The 20851-nt window shown below is 49.1% G+C and overlaps 2 protein-coding genes across 8 annotated transcripts in view; one reads left to right on the top strand and one right to left on the bottom strand.

Moving 5' to 3' along the window:
• URB2 (URB2 ribosome biogenesis homolog) overlaps positions 1 to 14677 on the bottom strand; it is a 28638-nt gene extending 13961 nt beyond the window's left edge. For 2 of the 3 annotated variants that reach the window (XR_009252079.1, XM_058696093.1), the window contains exons 1-6: positions 14554 to 14663; positions 13829 to 13898; positions 12675 to 12819; positions 10520 to 10696; positions 6075 to 9396; positions 1695 to 1855 (exon numbers count right to left, since the gene is read on the bottom strand). Coding sequence is in view for 2 of the 3 variants with exons in the window: in XM_058696093.1 (XP_058552076.1) it covers positions 1695 to 1855; positions 6075 to 9396; positions 10520 to 10696; positions 12675 to 12800 (3786 nt within the window). In the remaining variant the exon portion in view is untranslated. Of the gene's footprint in view, positions 1 to 1694; positions 1856 to 6074; positions 9397 to 10519; positions 10697 to 12674; positions 12820 to 13828; positions 13899 to 14553 lie in introns of all 3 variants that reach the window. The other variant, XM_058696094.1, reaches the window with a different exon arrangement.
• Positions 14678 to 14787: 110 nt separating this feature from the next.
• The window catches only part of TAF5L (TATA-box binding protein associated factor 5 like), a 32397-nt gene continuing 26333 nt past the window's right edge, over positions 14788 to 20851 (top strand). Inside the window, exon 1 of one of the 5 annotated variants that reach the window (XM_058696098.1) lies at positions 14788 to 14987. The gene's annotated coding sequence lies outside the window, so the exon portion shown is untranslated. Of the gene's footprint in view, positions 14988 to 15209; positions 15376 to 15414; positions 15806 to 20851 lie in introns of those variants that run through there. The other 4 variants (XM_058696096.1, XM_058696099.1, XM_058696097.1 and 1 more) reach the window with 4 other exon arrangements.

The raw sequence follows: 20851 nt of genomic DNA, 5'->3' as shown, positions 1-20851 counted from the left end.
ACCCTCAAGCAATCAGGAAATAAAGAAGATGAGCCCAACTGTGGCAAAGTAGAGGCCTTTGCAGTAGCATCTCACTAAACCAAGCAGGCAAAGGCACCAAGAGAGTAAAATAAACAAGGCCACAGATCGGTGCAGCAACCTAATTACACAGACCTCGTCTCGTCCAGATGTTGTGGAAAGAGGCAACGAGCCGTAAGTCACCTGTACAAGAATCGTATGTGTTCCTGGGGAAAAGGAGGAGCCAGGGGAAAACACGGACACAGTGAAACCATTAGATTAGGTGCTACGATTACAGGTGATGGTGTTAAACCAGGAGAAGGAACTCTGTGGGAAAGGAACTCACTTTAGCGAGTGCCTATGTCAACAAACATCTGACCCTAGGCTGGCATTTTACACCATCGATTTCAGACTCATGCCGGCCCTTCCTCCCCTAACCCCGCGGCCCCACAAACCCATACAATTCTGGCCTCTGCCCTTTGCTCTCCCTCTCCCTCTCTCAAGCCCTGACCAGCCACGCCTACACACTGCCTCACCCGGAGGTAGCCCCGCCCCCTGCCCCCGCTCATCTTCTCTATTTCCTGATTGCTTGAGGATGGAAAGGGCCTCACCCTCTCTCCCACCCACCTGTACCCACCAGGGGCCTGCCCACTGGCGCCTCCCTCGCTGTCCACCTTCTCACACCCACACAACCTCCGCCCTGCTGCGCACACAACACCCTCCTCCCTGTCTCCATAGCAACGTCCCCCCCAGCCAAATCCTCTCTGGCCCTGAATGCTCAGCCTCCAGTCTTGCTTCCTCTGTAAACCAGCCTCTGACTGAGACTGACCCTTCTCAACGCTGGGGCCCAATCATGCTGCACATGCACACGATGGAAACTTCCAGAGGGGCAAGTGCCACGGCCACATAGCAGTGGCCCTGGTCCAGCCTGGGCCTCTTGCTCACGCACGAGAGACGTGAGCTCTCCCGCTGCCCCTCTGTGGCCTCAATTACCCTCTCCAGCTCTCTTCCCATCCAAATCAAAACCGAAGCCAGTGTGCTGATTACAACCACAAGTCAAGAAGCCACTCATGAGGCAGAGAAAGCTCAGAACCAGAAGGCATGGGCTGCACGGCTGGCTCTGTGGCATTCTTCCTCCTGTGCGAGCAGGGACAGCTGACCAGTCCAGTGCACACGGCTGTTTGGCAGAAATTCCAGCACGTAAGCTCCATGCAGAGGCTCTCCAAAATATGTGATGCCAAATGCAAATGCAGGGCTCCATTAGCAACCACCAAATACACAAAGTGCAAAGGACTGCAGGGCAGCTTGCCGATCAGAGCGATTCTCAAACAGGATCGGGCCCATGTGACCGAATCAGTTTTTAAACAGTATGACGGGAGATGTCTTAAGCAAAGAATGAGCAGAATTTAGCTTTTTTATATGCCAAAATTACGAGGATGCTACGTTTAATATTTCATATGATAGCACACAGAGTTGTACTTTGAAAAAGTTCCCCTTTGGAAAATAAGGCCCCTTACACTAAGGCCCCAGGCCTCTCTGCAGGCCACGGTTCCCTCCATAAAACCCCCTGGCCCAGTCTCTACCAGGTAGATTTTGCGTGTTCATTTCCAGGGGTGATACCACAACTCGAATAAGTTTTCCCCTTCGAGCGGATTATCATTTATGCCCCTGCCATACAAGGCAGAACGGGTACCCACCTGCACATCTCCTTTCCACACGTTACTGACGTCTAATCCTTGCAGAACATACCGCATCACCATGCTCAAGTCCTCTGTCGTCCCAACTTCTAACATTTGGGTCAACAAGGCTCCCAAATGAGGCTCCAAGTCCTGAATTATCTGACCCGAAACTGCAGGATCTGTGCGGAAAAGAAACCCAAACGGCTAAGATATGACAGGAAAGGGGCGGGTGAAATACACCAGAATAACCACATGATGGAACAGGGTCCCAGCCGGTGAAAGTCACCATTTGAGGGGTGTGGAAATACTCGCGGGGCGTGTGGCACAGTGTGACCGCGCTCTCCCGCACACGGCTGACCTGTGCAGAGCACACACAGCACGGGGGGTCGAGGACGACAGCGGTTAGCAGTGCTTCACGCTGGACTCTGCACGCGGGTGACTGCTACTTTCTCTACGCGCTTTTCGACGTTCCTTGCACGGGCAAACCTCAGAGATACGACAGGATTGGCTCCAGATCACCGCCAGGAAGCAAGGGTCGCAATCAAGTGAATCCAATGAATTTTCTGGTTTCGCGGCACAGATAAAAATTATGTTTCCGCTATGCTGTCGTCTATTTGGTGGACAACACCATTACGTCCAAAATGCGATGCACATACCTTCATTTAAAAATACTTTTTCCGTGAGGCACCCAGGTGGCTCAGTCGCTTAGGCGTCTCACTTGGGCCCAGGTCATGATCTCACGGTTCATGGGTTTGAGCCCCGCGTCGGGCTCTGTGCTGACAGCTCAGAGCCTGGAGCCTGTTTCAGATTCTGTGTCACCCTCTCTCTGCCCCTCCCCCACTTGCACTCTGCCTCTCTCTCTCTCTCTCTCTCAAAATTAAATACGCATAAAAAAATATTAAAATAAATAGATAAAAATATTTTTGGGGTGCCTGGGTGGCTCAGTTGGTTGAGCATCTGGCTTCGGCTCAGGTCATGATCTCAGGGTTCCTGAGTTTGAGCCCCGTGTCGGGCTCTGTGTTAACAGCTCTGAGTCTGGAGCCTGCTTCGGATTCTGTGTTTCCCTCTCTCTCTGCCCATCCCCCACTCATACTTTGTCTCTCTCTGTCTCTCAAAAAATAAATAAATGTTAAAAAAAAATTTTAAAAAATACTTTTTTGCTAAAAAATGCTAACCACCATCTGAGCTTTCAGTGAGTCATAATCACTGATCACAGATCATCATAACAAATGTAACAACAAAATAAGTTTGAAATATTGCAAGATTTACCAAAATGTGACAGTCATGAAGTGAGCAAATGCTGTTGGAAAAACGGTGCCAACAGACTTGCTCAAGCAAGGTTGCCACAAACCTGCACACTATGAAAAATGGGAGTATCTGTGAAGTTCAATTAAGAAAACCGCAATGAGGGAGGGCGCCTGGGTGGCTCAGTAGGTTGGGCATCCAACTTCAGCTCAGGTCATGATCTTGCAGCTCCTGAGTTCAAGCCCCACATTGGGCTCTGTGCTGGCAGCTTAGAGCCTGTAGCCTGCTTCAGTTTGTCTCTCTTTCTCTCTGTCCCTCCACCGCTTATGATCTCTCTCTCTCTCTCTCAATATGAATAAACATTTAAAAAAAATTTTTTTTTTAAGAAAAGTGCAATGACGGGGGGTGCCTGGGGGGGGCTTAGTCGGTTAAGCGTCCGACTTCGGCTCAGGTCATGATCTCTCCATCTGTGAGTTAGAGCCCTGCATCAGGATCTGTGCTGCTGAGAGCTCAGAGCCTGGAGCCTGCTTCAGCTTCTGTGTCTCCCTCTCTCTCTCTGCCCCTCCCCCACTCATGCTCTGTGTGTGTGTGTGTGTCTCTCTCTCTCAAAAATAAATAAATGTTAAAAAAAAAAAAAAAAAAAGAAAAGTGCCATGAAACAAGGTGTTCCCATATTCTTTTACAAAATCAGTAGGGACACAGGAGCGGCATGGCACTTTTAGAGACATGAAAAGAACTCCAAACTTCCGGGTCTGCCTGTCGCAATCATCAGGCTGCTTCCCACTTAACGTGGGAAGGCCTTCTGATGTCGCCACGGCAGACTGGCCCCCCAGGTCAGGGCATTCAAGGCCCTCTATAATCTGAACCCAGCCTACCTTCCCAGCCACATTTGGCTCACAGACTATTCCACATTGCCAGAATACTTTCCCAGTCTTCGCTCACTACATAAGCATCAGGGGTGGAGGGGACCACAGGCTTTGATGGATAAAGACCTCAGCCCCAGCATCCAACAAGGTGTAAGATCCTGGACCCCTGAGCTCTCCGAACCTCCATTCCCTCACCAGTGAAATGGGCAGAACCGCACCAACTCCTGTGGTTGGCAAATGAAGGAAAGAGCAGCGCGGGGCATCTGCCGTGCGGAGGGCTCGGCATCAGCACCCCCACCGTCTCCGCCTACCCCACCTACTCTTCGAAGTCCACTGCTTTCTGACGGCTTGCCCGCACACGCTCTAACCCACGGTCCCCAGGTCCGGGGTCCCAGAGAACGCTGCACCGTTCTGCGATCTGTGTGAACACCTGCTTACTTGATTACGCAGGTCAAAATCAACACTGCAGGGGCATGGGGGTGGCACAGTCGGTTAATCGTTCGACTTTTGGTTTCAGTTCCAGTCATGATCTCACGGTTCGTGAAATCGAGCCCCGCAGAGGGCCCTGCACCGACCAGTGGAGTCTGCTTGGGATTCTCTCTCTCTGCCCCTCCCTTGTGCGCACCCGCATTCTCTCTCTCTCAAAACAAATAAACTTAAAAAAAAAAAAAAAAAAATCAACACCGCATTCATCTCCAGAGTAGGATGTGGTTCCACGTGTGTATGGAGCATTTGTAAAAGCGACGGTTTCTCATAACTGAATTGAGGCAGCCCTCAGTAGGCACTCCTTCCAGACCTCTCACTCCAGTCCCTCTTCTAGACAAAGTCTAGCAGCTCAAGGAGAGGAGGCCCGGACCCAACAGCAACGCCTGAGCCTGCGGTCTGAGGGACAGTGGGGCAGGCGGCCTCGGTCCCCCGATTGCCACAACAGAGGCTCTGTCCCTGGGGTTCTAACCCTCAAGTCCAGGGACACACGGTCAGGACCTCGAGTCCCCCTCAGGTCGAGAGGGTTGGAGGGAAAGAGACACACACGATATTCTGTATAACAAAGGGGAAGAGGGGCCAGAGCTTCAGGCCACGCGCTACCATTTCTTGGATCACTCATTTAGGACACTGTAACCAGTGTTCGTCAAAGACTAAAATTCTAGCCTCCCCTAAGGTGAACACCGTTCCCTAAAAGAATCGCTGACAGAATAAGATAGAACATGTGACACCAAAGCCTTTTCAGTCAATCCACAATCGAGGCAGGGACAGAGAGGCTATTGAAAGGGAGACAACGGCAGTGTTATTCTGGCCTCAACACTCCAGTTCTGGCACTGGTCCGGGCGGCTCCGCTTCCTACAAGGTCCTACTAAACGCTTTTGTGTCTGATCACGCCTGCAGCCCCAGCTGCGGCTCCCTCCCGCCTGTCACAGCTTTTCCTCCAGCACACAGAAGTCGGCATGCCTTCTGGGGGCTACGCCCGGCCGACACGCTCCCCAGTCTCACCCCTAAGGACTACCCTAACTAACCCCGACCCTCGGTAACAAAACCAAAAGAAAACCAACCCACGCCAACCTGAAACAGAGACAGAGGTGGCCCTTCGACCTCGGGGACAGCAGCTATCAAATGCTTCTGCACACAGCCATTACGAGTTCTGTGGTCTTGACTGGCTGGCCCAGGAGGATGACATCAAACTAAAAGACCGTGAAGACAGCTAAGCTCCCACCCAATTAGCACCCGCAGCCCGATGATGGCCAGGCATCACACTGAGACCCAGGGGTAGAAGTTCACTGAACTGCCTTGAGGAATTTTATGAGGTTCCCTATAAATTATTTGCGGTTTTTTCTTTGACTTGGCTTAACGTCGCCTTCGGTTACTAACGATGGCAGTGGAGATTGGACACGGGGAAGCCTACCAAGAAGAATGAAATTTATGTTAACCATCAGGGCCAGGACAGATAAAAGGTAAAAAAGATAGAGAGTAACAGATTTCAAAACTATAAACCAGAACAATCCCCCAAATAAGTAAAAAGCTAAGATGTCAAACAACATACCTAGAAGGCCGCAATCTGTGTAGAAAACAGAACCGTGAGCTTTATACGGACAGAGACTGGACATAAGTTCCTGGGAGCAGGGCAGTGGGGGGATTTTCTCACTGCCCACAGCATGTACCTTCCACAGTGAACAGCTGCTCCACGGGAGGTGGGGGGGGGGGGGGGGGAGAGGGGCACTCACCTTGCTGGTGGCTTACCAGCTTTTACCAAAAGCTCTATGGTACAGAATTAGCTCAAGAGAAAATACCTTACCTGCCAGAACTTTCGTCACAGAATGAAACACAGAGGCAAAAACAGAATCCTTCTTGGGATGGAGTTCTGGGGCCAAAAAGAACAGAGTTAAAAACCGCATGGCCGCCTGGAAAGACTGCTGGTCTCCTGCAAGGGCCAGTAACCCTGACAGCAGTTGAGAGTAAACATTCTGGTAGAAGGCGGTATGGGAGGTCAGCATCTCGCCAGTCACTTGGGAACCCTGGGCCCCGTGCCTGGAGCGCTGGCCCACATCCGCCTCCAAGAGCGTGCTGACCGACGAGATGAAGGCGGAGGGAAGGTGCTGGCCCTGGGCCCCACGTGCCCAGCACAGTTGCAGCACGGCTCCTGTCTGGACAATGGCCTTCTGCAGCAGCTCAGGCAGCGCTTCTGAGGCCTCATGGTGCTGCCTCCGCTCTTTGACCAAAGGCCCCAGGACTTGGCACAACTTGGTTAGAGACACCAGAAGGAGCTGCTGGCCCAGAGGATTCTGGTTTTCCACCTGCTTGCCTGACGGTGCTTCGGTGGACAGTTTGCAGAGGAATGCAATGATTTTCCCAAAATTGAGCACCAGGCTGAGCTTCATCTGGATAAGCATCTGCAGTAGCTGTTCCAAGAATGTCCCTGTCAGTTGGAGGAATTCCAACCAGGAGGGGTCATCTGCAGCAACAGAAAATCTACTACTGGCTCTGAACGAGGAGGTCAGCATGATCTCGAAAATCTCACTGGCGTACATGGTCTTGAGGACTGAGCGGGCACCTTTCCCTCTCTGCAGGTGGCCAAGAAGCCGGTAGCAAGTCTTCAGAAACCTGAGGGTCAGTGAGGAGGGGCAGGAGCTCCCCAGCCTGGTGACGGCCACAGACAGTAACAGAAGAAAGTAATGCACGTGATAGGGAGTCGAGAGGTTGTCCAGTTGCAGAGCAGAAATAACTTCCAACAATCCCAGGATGCTCTCTAATTGTTCTCCCTCCAGCTGAATTGGGAAGCCACTCTGGACCAAGGATAGTAAGTTTTGGGCAGTTTCTCCTTTTGGTTCTACACCTTCGGGTCCAACTTTTGCAAATCTGTTTTCCCAAAGAGCCACACCCATGTGCTCCTTTTCAAAGAGCCAGGGCAGCTGCTGACTGAGAAGACTCGGGTCACCCTGGGCCCCAGAACACAGGATGCCCGCACAGCCTTCGGACAGGCGCATTAAGAAAGCAGAATGGAGGGGCTGCATTTCCGGAAAGAGAGGGCTGTGAAGGACGGCACTGGATATTCTTTCAAGTGTGAGGTCTGCCTCTTCTTCTGCTGAGACCTCCTGGGCTTTGCTCGTCGGTAAAGTCCTCAGCAGCACACTGGCCAGGGATCGCACATCATCCGGACAAAGATAGGATATTAAAATTGTGAGATTCGACACGATCAAGTGCCAGTGCGCTACAGGGTACGTGAGTGCACTCACTGTCCCCACCTGGCCATCCCAGGAGGCGGTCGTCCTCCGATTCAAGCTTTCTCTGCCAGACCCAAGAATGTAGGCAGCATCACGCCTCAGAGTGCAGAGAGCTTCCTCAGACCGGAAACTAGTTTGCATTAAAGTCCTTTTCATTTTCTGCAGGTAGAGCTGTTCTAAGCAATACCTGCTGAGAGAGTCAAACCGAGCCACAAACTTTTCTATCTTCTTCCAGTGGTGCGTTTCTACACCGGGGAGCAACGAGGGGAGGTTTGCGGTCTCCACAGCAATGTCCGTAAGAGCCCCAGACACAGAGCGATACTGGCTGCAGTTCATGCTGAGCATGGTGTCGACCTGCGCCCAAGTGTAAGAGAGCAGGAGTGCAGAGTCACTGACCTTCTGCAGCCAGAGCTCAAGCTCCGGGCCCGGGGGGTCCAGGAGAAGGTCCAGCAGGGGCTTCACGAGCTCCCGGAGCATCCTCTCCATGGTGCGCTGCATCCGCCTGATGACGGGCAGAGGCGTGCTGCCGTCCAGGCTCCTCATGTTGAACATGATGCAGTGCAGCAGTGAGCTCAGGGACAGCGACTTCAAGGCCATGTCGGCATCGCCCCGCAAATAAGGCAAGACCAAAGACTGGAACTTCTCCAGCACGAGCGACCACGTGTCCAAGATCTGACTCGGAGGCAACTCCAGGAGGCACTCGCAGAGCACCCGGGAGGGGCCCGCGGCCAGCACGGGCTGCCTCAGGGCCTCGGCGGCCGGGCGGCAGATCACCCCCAAAACCTCCTCAAACAGCCGTGGCACTTGTCGGAGCTTCGCGTAAGTCTGGAAGAGGGTGTGAAGAAGCGCCTCCTGTGCTTTCTTCGTTCGAGAGTCTGTCACTTCTGCATCAATCCAAGCTGAAGCCAACAGGTCGTCGAGGTCCGGCTCCAAAACCAGATGATTCAGAGACGTCAAAGCCTTGAGGCAGCGGAACCAGGCCGGCACGGACGCTTGTGAATGGTTTGTCAGCAGCTCGGCCAAACGGCGGTAAAAGCGGAACTGAGCCTCTCCGTGCCGGATCCTGTCGGCGGCGATGTTGTAGATACCGCTGTGGGCCACCGAGGTCAGCAGCCGTTCCACGACCAGCAGTTCTGAGGTCCAATCCGATGCGGCCAGGGCGGCCAGGTGCTCCTCCTGCAGCTGTGCGATCCTCAAGCAGCCGAACAGCCTGGGGAGCACCTGGAAGCAGAGGAGCTGATTCCCCTCCCTGAAGTAAGAGTCCAGAAAGAGCTTATACAGCAAGGCCACTGAGTTGGCTACAACGGCAGCATGCAGTGACGGTTCACAGTAGCCCGTCTCCACCAGCCTGGCAAGCACAGTGTCCGTAGGAGCGAGAACATTCTTCAGGGCCCCTATCTTCGCATCGCCTTGCTGCTGGTCCAAGAGCTCCTCCTTGTAAGACGAGAGCAACTCGGGCTGAAAGGCCCCACCTCGAAGCACGGCCTCAATCTGACTCTTCACATCCCGGCTCAGCGCCTGCCGCAGCTGGCCCTGGCCGGCCTGTGCCCACGGGCCCCCCGAGAGTAAGTGCCTCAGGACCAGGCAGGGCTGGAGCAAGTGCCCGGTCACCTCGCCAAAGGCTCGTCGTGGGTTGACTTGCTGCTGCTGGATCAAGAGGTAGCGACCAAGCGCCAGGTGAATGACTTCGAATAACTGGGCGACCCCGGCTCCTTCTGGCTGCCTACAGGCCAACCGGCACAGCTGGCTTAGCAGCGCCACTAACAGCTCCTGTCTAGCCGTGTAGATGACGGCGAGGGCGGGTGTCGAGAGGATGCCCTGGCAACAGCTCAGCACGGCACACGTACTTCTTTGGGATCCCAAAGGAGAGAAGTCAGCTATCCTCTCGTTTATGATCTGAGCGTTAAAAAAGCAAGAAAACTCATTACTACACCCACCCATACACAAGAAGAAGACAACTGAATCAGTATCTAAATCAACTTGACATTCGCTTACTGCGCCAAAGGACAGCAGAGTACCTGTTTTAAGTCCTTCACACAGCCATCTCCTACCAATATAAATTCAGAAAAGGGATCAGTGCCTTTGTAATTCTGCTGTCCCTTCTAAAGAGCTTGTTTTTCATAAGACTTGAACTCCAGAGATTACTTTTCCTTATATCCTAAGCCTGAAATTCAGCTTAGAAGTTATACGTGGATGGACAGTGGCTTTGGGCTATGATCCTACGGTCCGAAATACGTTTTTACAATTACACTTTATATTAAAAAAAAAAAAAAAAAAAAAAAAAAGCAAAAGGTACTCTTAAAAGAGAAAAGCAGAGGGGTGCCTGGCTCAGTTGGTTAAGCATCCGACTTCGGCTCAGGTCATAATCTCACGGTTTTTGAGTTCAAGCCCCGCGTCGGGCTCTTTGCTGACAGCTCGGAGCCTGGAGCCTGGAGCCTGCTTCGGATTCTGTGTCTCCCTCTCTTTCTGCCCCTCCCGTGCTCGCACTCACTCTCTCTCTCTCAAAAATAAACATAAAAAAAAGTTAAAAAAAAAAAAAAAAGGTCATCAGGGCCCCTGGGTGGTTCAGTGGGTTGAGTGTCTGACTCTTGATTTCGGCTCACGTCACAATCCCAGGGTCGTGGAATCAAGCCCTACGTCAGGTTCTGTGCTGAGTGTGGAGCCTGCTTAAGATTCATCCCCCTCCCCTTCCCGCCACCACCATCACTCTCCCCCGCTTGCTTGCTCACTCTTTAAAATCAATTAAGAAAAGGTAATCGACCACCACCCTGAAATAGTTCTAAGCTTCCCTTTAACATTAAATAACACAAAGTGCTTACCACAGTGTAGAGCATAGAAAACGCATTTGATAAGTATATTACTAAAATTCTAGTAATATTATTTCCTTCTTGTCTTTCTCTACCTTGATACTTCCTATATCTTGAATAATTAACCCCAAAATAAATGAGCCTACAGCATTAACAGAAATCAAGAGATGCACGTTAACACACACAAGATAACACAGGAAACAGATAATCACCTTGACTAGGGAAATCTGAAGGTTAATTGTCTTTCCATTCTTGAGGAGATTCTGCAGTTTTCTGCTGTGTAGAATATTATCTATATAGATCCAAAGCCTTTCAACAATGTCTTCCTTCAGTTCAAGTTTTTTCTTATAAAATGCAACCAATGACTGTCTTGCCCAATCAAGTAATACCTGAATTTGGAAGAAATATGCTCTGAAAATATATATTTTCTCACCAAGAAAGATGCTGAACATTTATAAGGATGTTCCACGTATAACCAAATCCAATTGCCAGAGAAAAAGCTGTCTTTTAAAACCTACCTTTAGTATTGAGGAGGGCACCTTTTGGGATGAGCACTGGGTGTTGTATGGAAACCAATTTGACAATAAACTTCATGTATTGAAAAAAAATAAAAAATTTAAAAAAATAAAATAAAACCTACCTTTAGTAATATTATTTTATATATAATAGAATGTCCTAGTAACTTAAAATGCTTATTATTATAAAAACAATAAAAAGAAAAACTAAGGGCACCTGGGTGGCTCAGTTGGTTGAGCGTCCAACTCTAGATTTCAGCCCAGGTCATGATCCCAGGGTCGGGCTCCGTGCTGAGAAGGGAGCCTGCTTGGGATTCTCTCTCTCTCCCCTTCTGCCCCTCTCCCCTGCTTGCTCACTCTCTCTCAAAAAAAAAATAAGTAAATAAATAAATAAATAAAATAATAAAAACAGAAAAAACTAATTTTGTCTTCATTTGAGGCCAATAAAAAGTTTCAAGTGAAACTCTAAACAGTTTCTTCTAACTCTTCTCGAGTTATGCTAAATTTCAAAAGTTAGAAGCACAACAATTGCTCAGAATGGCCGCTCAAAATGAATCACACCCAGAAGCAAAAACAGAGTCAAAAGGCAGAGGTTTGTGTCCTGGCTTTCCCACGTTACCTGTAAAACCTCTGGGTCTATTTACCTCATCCAGAAGACGGAGACGGTCTTCTGCGAAATAATGCACGGGTGCTTTATGAAGGGGGGGGTGGGGAGGGTCAGACATGCATAGTTTCCAGTACTGTAACACGTTCATCAAAGGGGTGAGGCCTCAGGTCATGACAGGAGAAATGTTGTAACAGTATGAACAGATGCTAAAGGGGAAAATAGTTCTCAGCATAAGACTACGGAGACCTTGATCCAACCGCCACTGCTACTTCCGCCTTCGGCTCACCCTGGGTAGCACCTGCCAGGTGACTATCAAGCTGCTAAGATGATTCTCAGGTGCAGCCAAATTTAGAACCCACCGGATGTGAGAGCGCTCCACCTCCTGGACCTCGTCATCATCTTAATAGATGTAACCCATCTTTGATGCATTTTGTTCTGTCTTCTTTAATACTAGCACATGGGTGTGTGTTAACACAATTTCATGAGTTCAACATCCTGGTGTCTCTAGTATATTAACAGGATTTTTTTTTGTTTGTTTTTTGCCAAATAAGCTTGAAAAATGTTAACAAGACATGCCTTTCTTGGATCCTAATCTACTTCTAGAATGGCTTACTACAGATACTAAAGCTTCTCTACTTCCCACCGGGTCAAATTCCAAAGCTGTTTAACAAATCACCAAAAAGCAGTTGCTTATGGAGCATTACCTTGGATTCACAAACAAATGCAGCTACCTACAGACTCGGATCCTAATTTTTGTAACCCAGTTCCCAATTCGTTCACTGATGCATATAGTTGATTTGAAATATGAGAGGCGTTTCTTTTTTTTTTTTAAATATGAAATTTATTGTCAAACTGGTTTCCATACAACACCCAGGGCTCATCCCAACAGGTGCCCTCCTCAATGCCCATCACCCACTTTCCCCACCCTCCCACCCCCCATCGACCCTCAGTTTATTCTCAGTTTTTAAGAGGCTCTTATGGTTTGGCTCTTTCCCTCTCTAAGAGGAGTTTCTAAACACACACAAAAAAATACTGACTTTGTAACAGAAAATCTCTGTTAATGAAATATTTGACTCATTCATTTTTTTTACTGATATTACTTTTAACCTCTAACCACGTTTTATTTTCCGACCTTTTTTCTTTTTAAATTTTAGTTAAATTTCAACACATAATTTAGTAGCAAACAAAAAGGTAAATTTTTGTTTTTAGTAGCAAACAAAAAGGTAAATTTCACATTAAACTTACTTGCTCTTTATTTGGAAGAACACACTGGTGGGAAATCCAAGCAAAATGAGCTAGTTTTAGTTTATCTTCCCAAGAAGTTGTCTTGCTTTTGAGCTTAAAGGAAATGCCAGAATAAATAGCAGCCATTGCTACACTTTATCTAAAATTTAAAATGGAAAAAAATACTATATTAAGGCCAAACACAATAGGCACCAAAAAAAGAACACCATGTATCTTATTATCTACATAATACATATTCCTTGAAAAAAAACTTTAATGAACTAAAATATATCAATAGAGTAATTGGGCATAAAGCTATACATAAAATGCTTTAGCCCATGAATTTTCCGGGGGAAATTCTCACAAAAGCAGGCATAAAAAGAATTACACTCACACATGTACCAGTATTCCTGCTGTGATCAAACATCATATCCTCCGATGTGAATGTGCAGGAATACAACCGGGCAAAACCCAAAGTATTCAAATTATTTGTGAAAGGAGATTCACGTGAGGTTTTAGACTGAAAATGTCTGCATAAATCACCTGCAACTATGTATCATCGATATGACTATCATCTATATGACAAGCTCCACTAGTTTAGAGAGAGAAATAAGCAATCTTTGGAGAAAATATTTCACCAAGTAGAAAAGAAATATAGTATAAAACCAGTCCCAACAGATGTACTGTTATTTCAGCTGCAACAGTAACTTTCCACTGTAACTTTATTCTGTTTATATACATGTAAGCTTATAGACATGCTCTGCTTCCAAAGACTCGATACAGTTACACAATTGAAACTATAAAAATGAGATATAAGAAAATTATAAGGGAAAGCAAGCATACTGACCAGCTATAATTCCATAAGCCTGAAGTAAATATAGCTTTGAGTTTCCTAAACGTCATTAAAAAAAAAAAAAAAAAAAGGCGGAAACCTATCACATTAAGTCATATTCATTATACACAAGAAAACAAGTTCCTCAAAAGTGAACCATTTTCCTACTCGGTACTGAAATTGTAAATAAAATCAAAATAGGACAATACCAAAAAAAAAAAAAAAAAAAACAATCGCAGTTTCATGATTCTGACATACTACCAAAGGGAAAGAATTTGCTATGCCAAGGGCTGGATCACTTGTATTTCTTCAATCTACGGAGCCTGAAATCCTACAGACCTGCCTTCAGAATTATACAAGGAATGAGCGACCACCACGGGAAGGACACTAATATCAGCACAGCATCCTTCCCTCTATTAGAGAACAGAAGAGTCCAGCGCTGTCAGTTTTCCCAAACTGTCAAGAGGTCCACACGTGCCCATTCAAAGAAGAACTTACTTGTAACTTCAGTGTGTCAGAAAGCCAACGTACCAGCTACAAAGTACTTAAAAAGTGTTGGCAGAATTGGTTACAAAGACCTTCCCGGAGGCTACCAACTTTCCGCTCCCGGTGCCATCCGGCGGCCTACGCGAGGGGGCGTGAAGACCACCAGGCCGCACGCGAAACCGTGTTAGTACCCACGCAAAGGGAGCTTAAGCGCGGCCACACTCGGGACCCCGCGGCGCATCATGAAAGCAAGCAACGAGACCCAGAGAGCAGCGAGGAGCGACGTAAGGGGCTGCCGAAGGAGCGAGCCCCGGCGGCTCTCCGCAGCGCTCGCTGTCCGCGGCGCGGGGACGGACCCGGGGCGGAGGACCCTCCCCGCTTCAGGGGCCCACCTCGAGGCCAACCCCGGATAGCGACGGCGGGCCGGGGCGTAGCGCCCGCCCCGCGGGGGAGGCTCACCTCGGGGCCGGCCCTCGGTGAGGGGCACACCTGGAGGACGCCCCCAGGGAAGCTCACCTCCCGCCCCGCCCCGAGCAGGGCGGCGGCGCGGCCGGAGGGCAGTCCCCAGGTTAAGGAGCTCACCTGGCGGCCAGCCCCGCTTAGGGACGGCGGGCCGGGGCGCAGCACCGTGGAGGCGGCCACAGGTCCGGACTCCCGGACTGGCCCACCACGTGGGACCGGCCCCCGCGCTCCTTCCGCCCGACGCCGGCGGCGCGGCGGGGCGGGGCGGCGCGCACGCCAGGCATCGCCAGCAGAGCGCCGAGGCGCCTCGCCCATTGGTGGAGACGGTTGCGCGTTGGAGGCCCGAGCGGCCCAGCCCGCGGCCCGCTCCGTGTCAGTCAGTCATGGAGCGGCCGCCCATAGCCGCCGCCGCGGGGGCGGCGGGGCGCGGGGCGCGGGGGCCCGGCTGAGCCGGCCGTCGGAGCGAGACCCTGCGGCAGAGACGACGGAGGCGGAAGCAACCCGATCCCGGAGGCGGCGGCGGCGGGAGGAGCCGGAGCCGCCTGGGATGTTCAGTGAGTGCGGGGCGCGCGGGCGGGGAGGGTCGGGGGAGGGGGTCGCGAGCCGAGCGCGCGCGCGGGCGGGCGGGGGCCGGGAGGGAGGGCGCGCGGGCGGCGGCGCGGCGGCGCGCGGCGAGGCCTAGGCGGGGCGCGCGCCCGCAGCTCCCGCCGGCGGGGCGGTGGGGGCGGGGCGGGCGGGCGGGGCCGGCTGTGCGCGGGCGCGGCGGCCGCGCCTCCGCCCTCGGCCTGCGAGTCCCAGGCGGCCGCGGGCGGCGTGGCCTGCAGTCGGCAGCTACACCTGGAGGGCTCCGCGTTCCTGCTCGGGGTGGGTCCCGCCGGGGCGGCTGCCGGGCACCCGCCGGGAAGGGGTCCTGAGCGCTGGGCAGCCGGGGCAGGAGCACAGGTCCGCATCTCCTTTTCATTTAAGGAAAAAGGAAATGCCTTTTGGCCGAACTCACGATTAAACTTCGCACATGGTGCTTGCGGGTGGCCGGGTGTGAAATCGACCTCTGCGTGTGACAGGGGGGCGATCTCGAGTTAGACTAGTTGCTGCTGGAGGATACCGACCTGCAAGGCTGCCTTTGAGGTTGCTTAACTCATGACAGCAAGAGGTTTGTGCGCTTAGGCGGTACTCGCGAAGCTCCAGCCAGGGCTTTTTGAAAATGTATCAGGGGAGGCGTCGGTCCGAAGTCAGTTGATGGTTAGAAATAGTGGGTGTCATTTTAGACTTAGCGGAAGTGGAGGACTTGAAAGCTTCATGCAGTTCTCCCATCAGTTGTGAAAGTGTCGTTATACTGCGGATCTCGCAGCTTGTGTGGTTCTGGGATCAGAAGGTAAGTCTGCCAATCCCATGCGGCGATCGTCTTCAATTACCTAAACTCTGACCTTGCAGATTGAAATCTTGGGATGGGGACTCCCGCGAACAAGCAGTTGGGTGCCGTGTCCGGAGGAGCAGTGAGGGTGGAGTTTGTCTGCTCTTAGGTGATACAAGTGCGTGACCTACCTGAGTTGTGGGGTGGGAGGACACGGCGGCCGTTCCCCATGCTCACAGCCCTGCTTGAAAAAGAGTAGGAAAGGGAGTTTGTGCCACATCTTTAAACTTCCGAGAAACTTCAAGTAGTGGATGGCGCTTGATGACCCTGTAGACCTAAGGTTGAAACCATGTAACCTCTTTGAGCCTTAGCTTCCTCTTCTGTAAAACGAGGTGAGGACTGATAACTTAAAAGTAGGTCTCTTAAAGGGTCTCCCCCCCCAAAAAAAGGAATAAGGAATGTGAAAATGCCTGACATATAGAAAGCACTAAGTAGTAGCTATTGTCATTTCCTTTAGGGGAGAATACCTTTTAGATTCCTTGTGGGCCTACATTCTTCGTGTAAAATGTGAAGCCTGCTAACTTTGATTTGCTTTGCCAATTACAAATCCTTCTTGCCTCCGAAAATGCAGTGTTAAACTAGGAAGCCAATGGGTGGGCTTGCCTTGAGTGTTTTTTCTTCATCATCAGACAATAAATCAGGTTCTTGTGTCTTGGAATGATTTTGTTGCTCCTGCCTATAAATGTGAGGTTTACATGTGCTTCTGTCCCTGTGAAGCTAGGCGAAGGCCTCACTTAACCGCTCAGTAACTGGTTTGGGGGGTTTTGTTCTTACAAACAAATGTCCTTCGTAACACCTGTGAAGGACATCCCAGGAGAAAGGGAAGGGGTTCTGGTTTGGATGATTGGTCTTAGCTGGAAGGGAGCCCTAGCGGTCCTCTGTTAAACCAACATCACCCAGTGGATGCTACTGGAAGTCGTTTCCAGCCTCCTTGCGTGTGAGGGGCAGCTTCCCAGGTAGCAGTTCTGACCATTCTCTCAACGAGCAGCTGGGAAGCCTTCACTGTTGTCAAGAAGCCTCTGTTTTCATGTGGAACCTTCTTGGGCAGCAGGACATTGTAAAGGGTCAGGGCCCAGGCCCTGAAGCCAGGTGACCTGAGTTTCCATCCTGGCACTGTGAAACCCTAGGGTAGTGTCTAACTTCTCTGGGCCTCAGCTTTCCTATCCAAGGAATGTTACTTAGTTTCCGGGGCTGTTGAAGCGTTCGGGAGATGATCTACGTGCGGCCCTTAAAATAGCGTCTTGCCAGTGGCATTCACTCAAATAAGTATTAGGTGTTAGCAGTGGTAGTGTAGGAACCAGTGTGGTGAGCAGTGAAACAGGTTGGTCCTGGGTTTGGCAGTGGACCGGGCTGAGCTGAGCTGTGTGGAGGAGTAGGCCTTAACCAGGTCGGAGTGCCAGTGCAGTGGGGGGGTGCCTCCCGTCAATGGAGGAGTCTTGGCCAGAGCCCCTGACGTGAGCAAGCGGGGTTGGTACCCACCAGTTGGGTAAACAAAGGTGGATCAGAGTAACCTAGAGATGACACGATGGAGATTGATGATTTTTTTTTTTTTTTTTTTGTATCCTCCACCCTGGTGGAGGCAGTAGAAAGGTTTTAAGCTGAGCACAGTTGGCCATCAGATTAGCTTTTTGGAAAGATTGTGCCTGCAGTAGCACGGGGTTGGATTAAAAGTAGGGAAGGCCCATCCATCCACTTGTCCTGGCAGCTTTTTGTCTGCCTGTGACTCAAAAAGAAAAATGACTGCTTAGCAGACAGGCATTTCTTTCCAAATCTGGAAGCTTAGAGAGCATTCGCAAAAGGCACGAAGAAACCTTTAGATCATCCCAGGCAGCCTTACCTCTTAAAAGTTGTTTTCAAGGATATACTGTACATACCTGATTACGAGGCCAGGCTCCCCGCAAACATCTGTCTGTAAAGAGGGTGTCACCACGTGTTCAAGTCTTTCCTATTTATTACAGGGCACTCTCAATTACTCTGTTTTTGAACAACAGGATGCTGTTTGGGAAATACATAGTGCACTACAAAACCTCAGTTGCTGCTAATTTGGTATGTTTATACAGTGAATCAGTACAGTCAGTGATGACTGAAAAATGTTCCGCCCTCCTGAATACGTATTGATGGCTTCGGTTGGTTGAGATTTCCAATGAGAGCATCGTGTGTGGATTCAAAAAGCATTCTTTCGCAGCTGGTTTGGCAAACGTGAAGGTGATGTGCTCTAGAAAACGGAATTCAATCGTTCAGAGGGGCTTAAGTGACCACAGAGACACCGATATGTGGAAGACGAAAGTGAAATAGAATAAAATTGTTTCATGAATTAACATATTGCCTTTTATAACGTATTTTTAAATACACGTAGGTTAATAAGTTAAAGATTATAAGCAGACATTTGAGTATTTCATCTACAGCCCTCCAAGGTTTTATTTAAATTAATCCTCACAATTTCTTCTTAATTTTCTCATTGCAAGGGTATCATTGTCTTAGGTTTGAACTTAAGCTCCTATTTGGACATTTCACAGAAATTGTTGATCTTTTTCTCTAAAACAGATTCCCTTTTCTCATTTTTTAACTTTTAGAAGGTTTAAAGAACATTGTGTACTGGCAGGGTTCAGAAAATATCATGGAGAACTTCCATTCATAATTCTTTGTTGAGCAGTCAAATAAGCTACTCTTCTGGTAAAATGTATTGAAATGTATCTTAGTCACCTTGCAGTGTTTGGTTATAATAAAAGGTAGTTGTGTCTTACTAGCAAAATACAGCTGACCTTTGAACAACACAGGTTTAACTGTGCGGATCCACTTATACACAGATTTTTTTTCCCATAAAGATAGTACAGTACTATAAATATTTTCCTTATGGTTGTCATCACATTTTCTTTTCTCTGGCTTACTTTATTGTGAGAATACAGTATGTAATTCTCATACGAAATACGTGCTAATCGACTGTATTTGTTATTGGTAAGGTTTTCAGTCTACAGGATATTAGCAGTGAAGTTTTGAGAGAGGCAAAAGTTATATGCAAATTTTTGAGTGGGGGCTGGGCAGGGTCAGTTATGTTGTTCAAGGGTCAACTGTACTAACTTCTGGCTATTTGGTAATTTAGTAATCAGAAGTGTTTTGCCCAACTTTGTGAATCAGCGTTTTTAGATGCTGATACATGAGTTTCGCAAAGTAACGCCATGCTCTGGAACCGTGTTGTCCACTACAGTTAACATCGGCCACGTGTGGTTACTTAAATTTAATTAAAATAAAAGTTCAGCACTAGTCACAGTTTAATTGCTCATTAGCCCTTTGTGACTGGTGGCTACCGTACTGAACAGTGCAGACTTAGAGCATTTTTATTATTGCAGAAAGTCCTGTACTGCTCTAGAATGAAAAATGGGTATCATTCCACTTGAGACACATAAATGTTTTAATGTCGTTAAATTGTTCCTGACATATTCCCCCTATTCTCTGAGAGTAAACCATTCTTTTTTTTTTCCTGTCTACAATAGTGTTTGCGAACAGAGCACGTATGAAAGTTTTCGTTCTGAAGTTGTAGTAAATGTAGATATCCATTCATGTTCCATACTCTTCCGTGTTAGTGAAGTTTTGATAGAAATAGTTTTTCTGTGCTGTAAAACAGTTTTAAAGCAGGAGGCAAATATTTGTGGCTCATAAAAACTCAGAAAAATCACGAACCTACAGTAAACTGTCACGAATTCCAACAAACAGAAGCAAGACAGCACTCACTTTATTCTTCATGTAAGTTTCAAAGATAAGAAAAGCTCCATCCTCCGGGAAGTCTCCCGTCTGTCTGGGCGAGCTAAGGAACAGTGATGGCAGGATTGGACAACCTGCACTAGGGCAGAGGGATAGCAGTTTTAAACCTGGGAGTAGCATAATCAGATCTGTCTTCTACTCTGGCTGCATTCTAGAGGGTGGTTTGAGGTAGGGCCAGAGGTGGGGGGGATATTGGAACATTCCAGTTGAGAAGTGATTTGTGCTGTCACATTGCAGTGGATGGGGTAGCAGCAGTGGCTGCAAGAAAGAATTCTATATACAGTAGGAGCTGGTGGCCTGTTAGAAATGAGAGGGAGAAGAAAAATCTCAAGACAATGGCTGGGTTTTTTGCTTCGGTGGTAGATGATGGCATCACCAAGCTGGCTAGGAGCAGTAGGAGAAGGAAGAGGGTTTGAAGGAAGACAGTAAATTTGAGCATGTTGAACTTAGATGTTTGCAGCATCTAGGCGGAGATGTCCCTCAGACTGGAGCTCAGGAAGGTGGTCTGACTAGAGACGGTGTGAGTCTTGTCTAAGTAGAGTCACGATGTAGGGAATGTGAAGAATGAGAAGCAGACCAAGAATGGGGGAGGGGGAGCGACCAAGGGAGAGGGAGCTTCAAGGGAGGAGGCGCGTTCAGCAGCCAAGAGACCTTGTGGGGTAGTGTGGAAAGGGACTGTTTGATTTGGCAAGAGTTGAGGAATCTCAAGTCTTGGTAAATAGCCTGCTGAGGTGGGACAGGGTCAGTTGGTTGGATGAGAAGGCTGGTGCCGTTTTGGAATGGCTGGGTGAGAAGCTATAGGGAAAGAAACTAGTTGGTGAGAAAAAAACATCTGGAACATCGTAGAGGTCCCAGCTGATGTTGGAGAAAAGCAATTCCTGGGGGCATCTGTCCACCTAGTTGTGTGAGTTCTGCTCCCCATCCCCCACCCCAGCCCCAAAGAACCTCCAGGTGCTACATTGTATCCTGAGCCCTCAGCACTGAGCCTTATCTTCCTGCGGTCTGTTTCTTGGGGCACCATAAGAAAGAGCACAGCTTCTCGTTCAAGTATATTCATGTCAGTCTGGGAGCACAGGTCGAATATGAAAGGCCATCGTAATGTTAACATTATATGAGGTATTAACTAAAACTGAGTGTACTGTGGCTCACTTGTCATCTGTGCTTTATATTTTCACGAAGGTAATTGAATACACTTTACCATGATGATTAATGCAAAAGCTAGCTTTCTAAATCCTCCTTTGAATGACT

The sequence above is a fragment of the Neofelis nebulosa genome, chromosome 13 (genome assembly GCF_028018385.1).
Source record: "Neofelis nebulosa isolate mNeoNeb1 chromosome 13, mNeoNeb1.pri, whole genome shotgun sequence".
NCBI lineage: Eukaryota > Metazoa > Chordata > Mammalia > Carnivora > Felidae > Neofelis > Neofelis nebulosa.
This window is presented reverse-complemented; position numbering and strand designations above follow the sequence as displayed.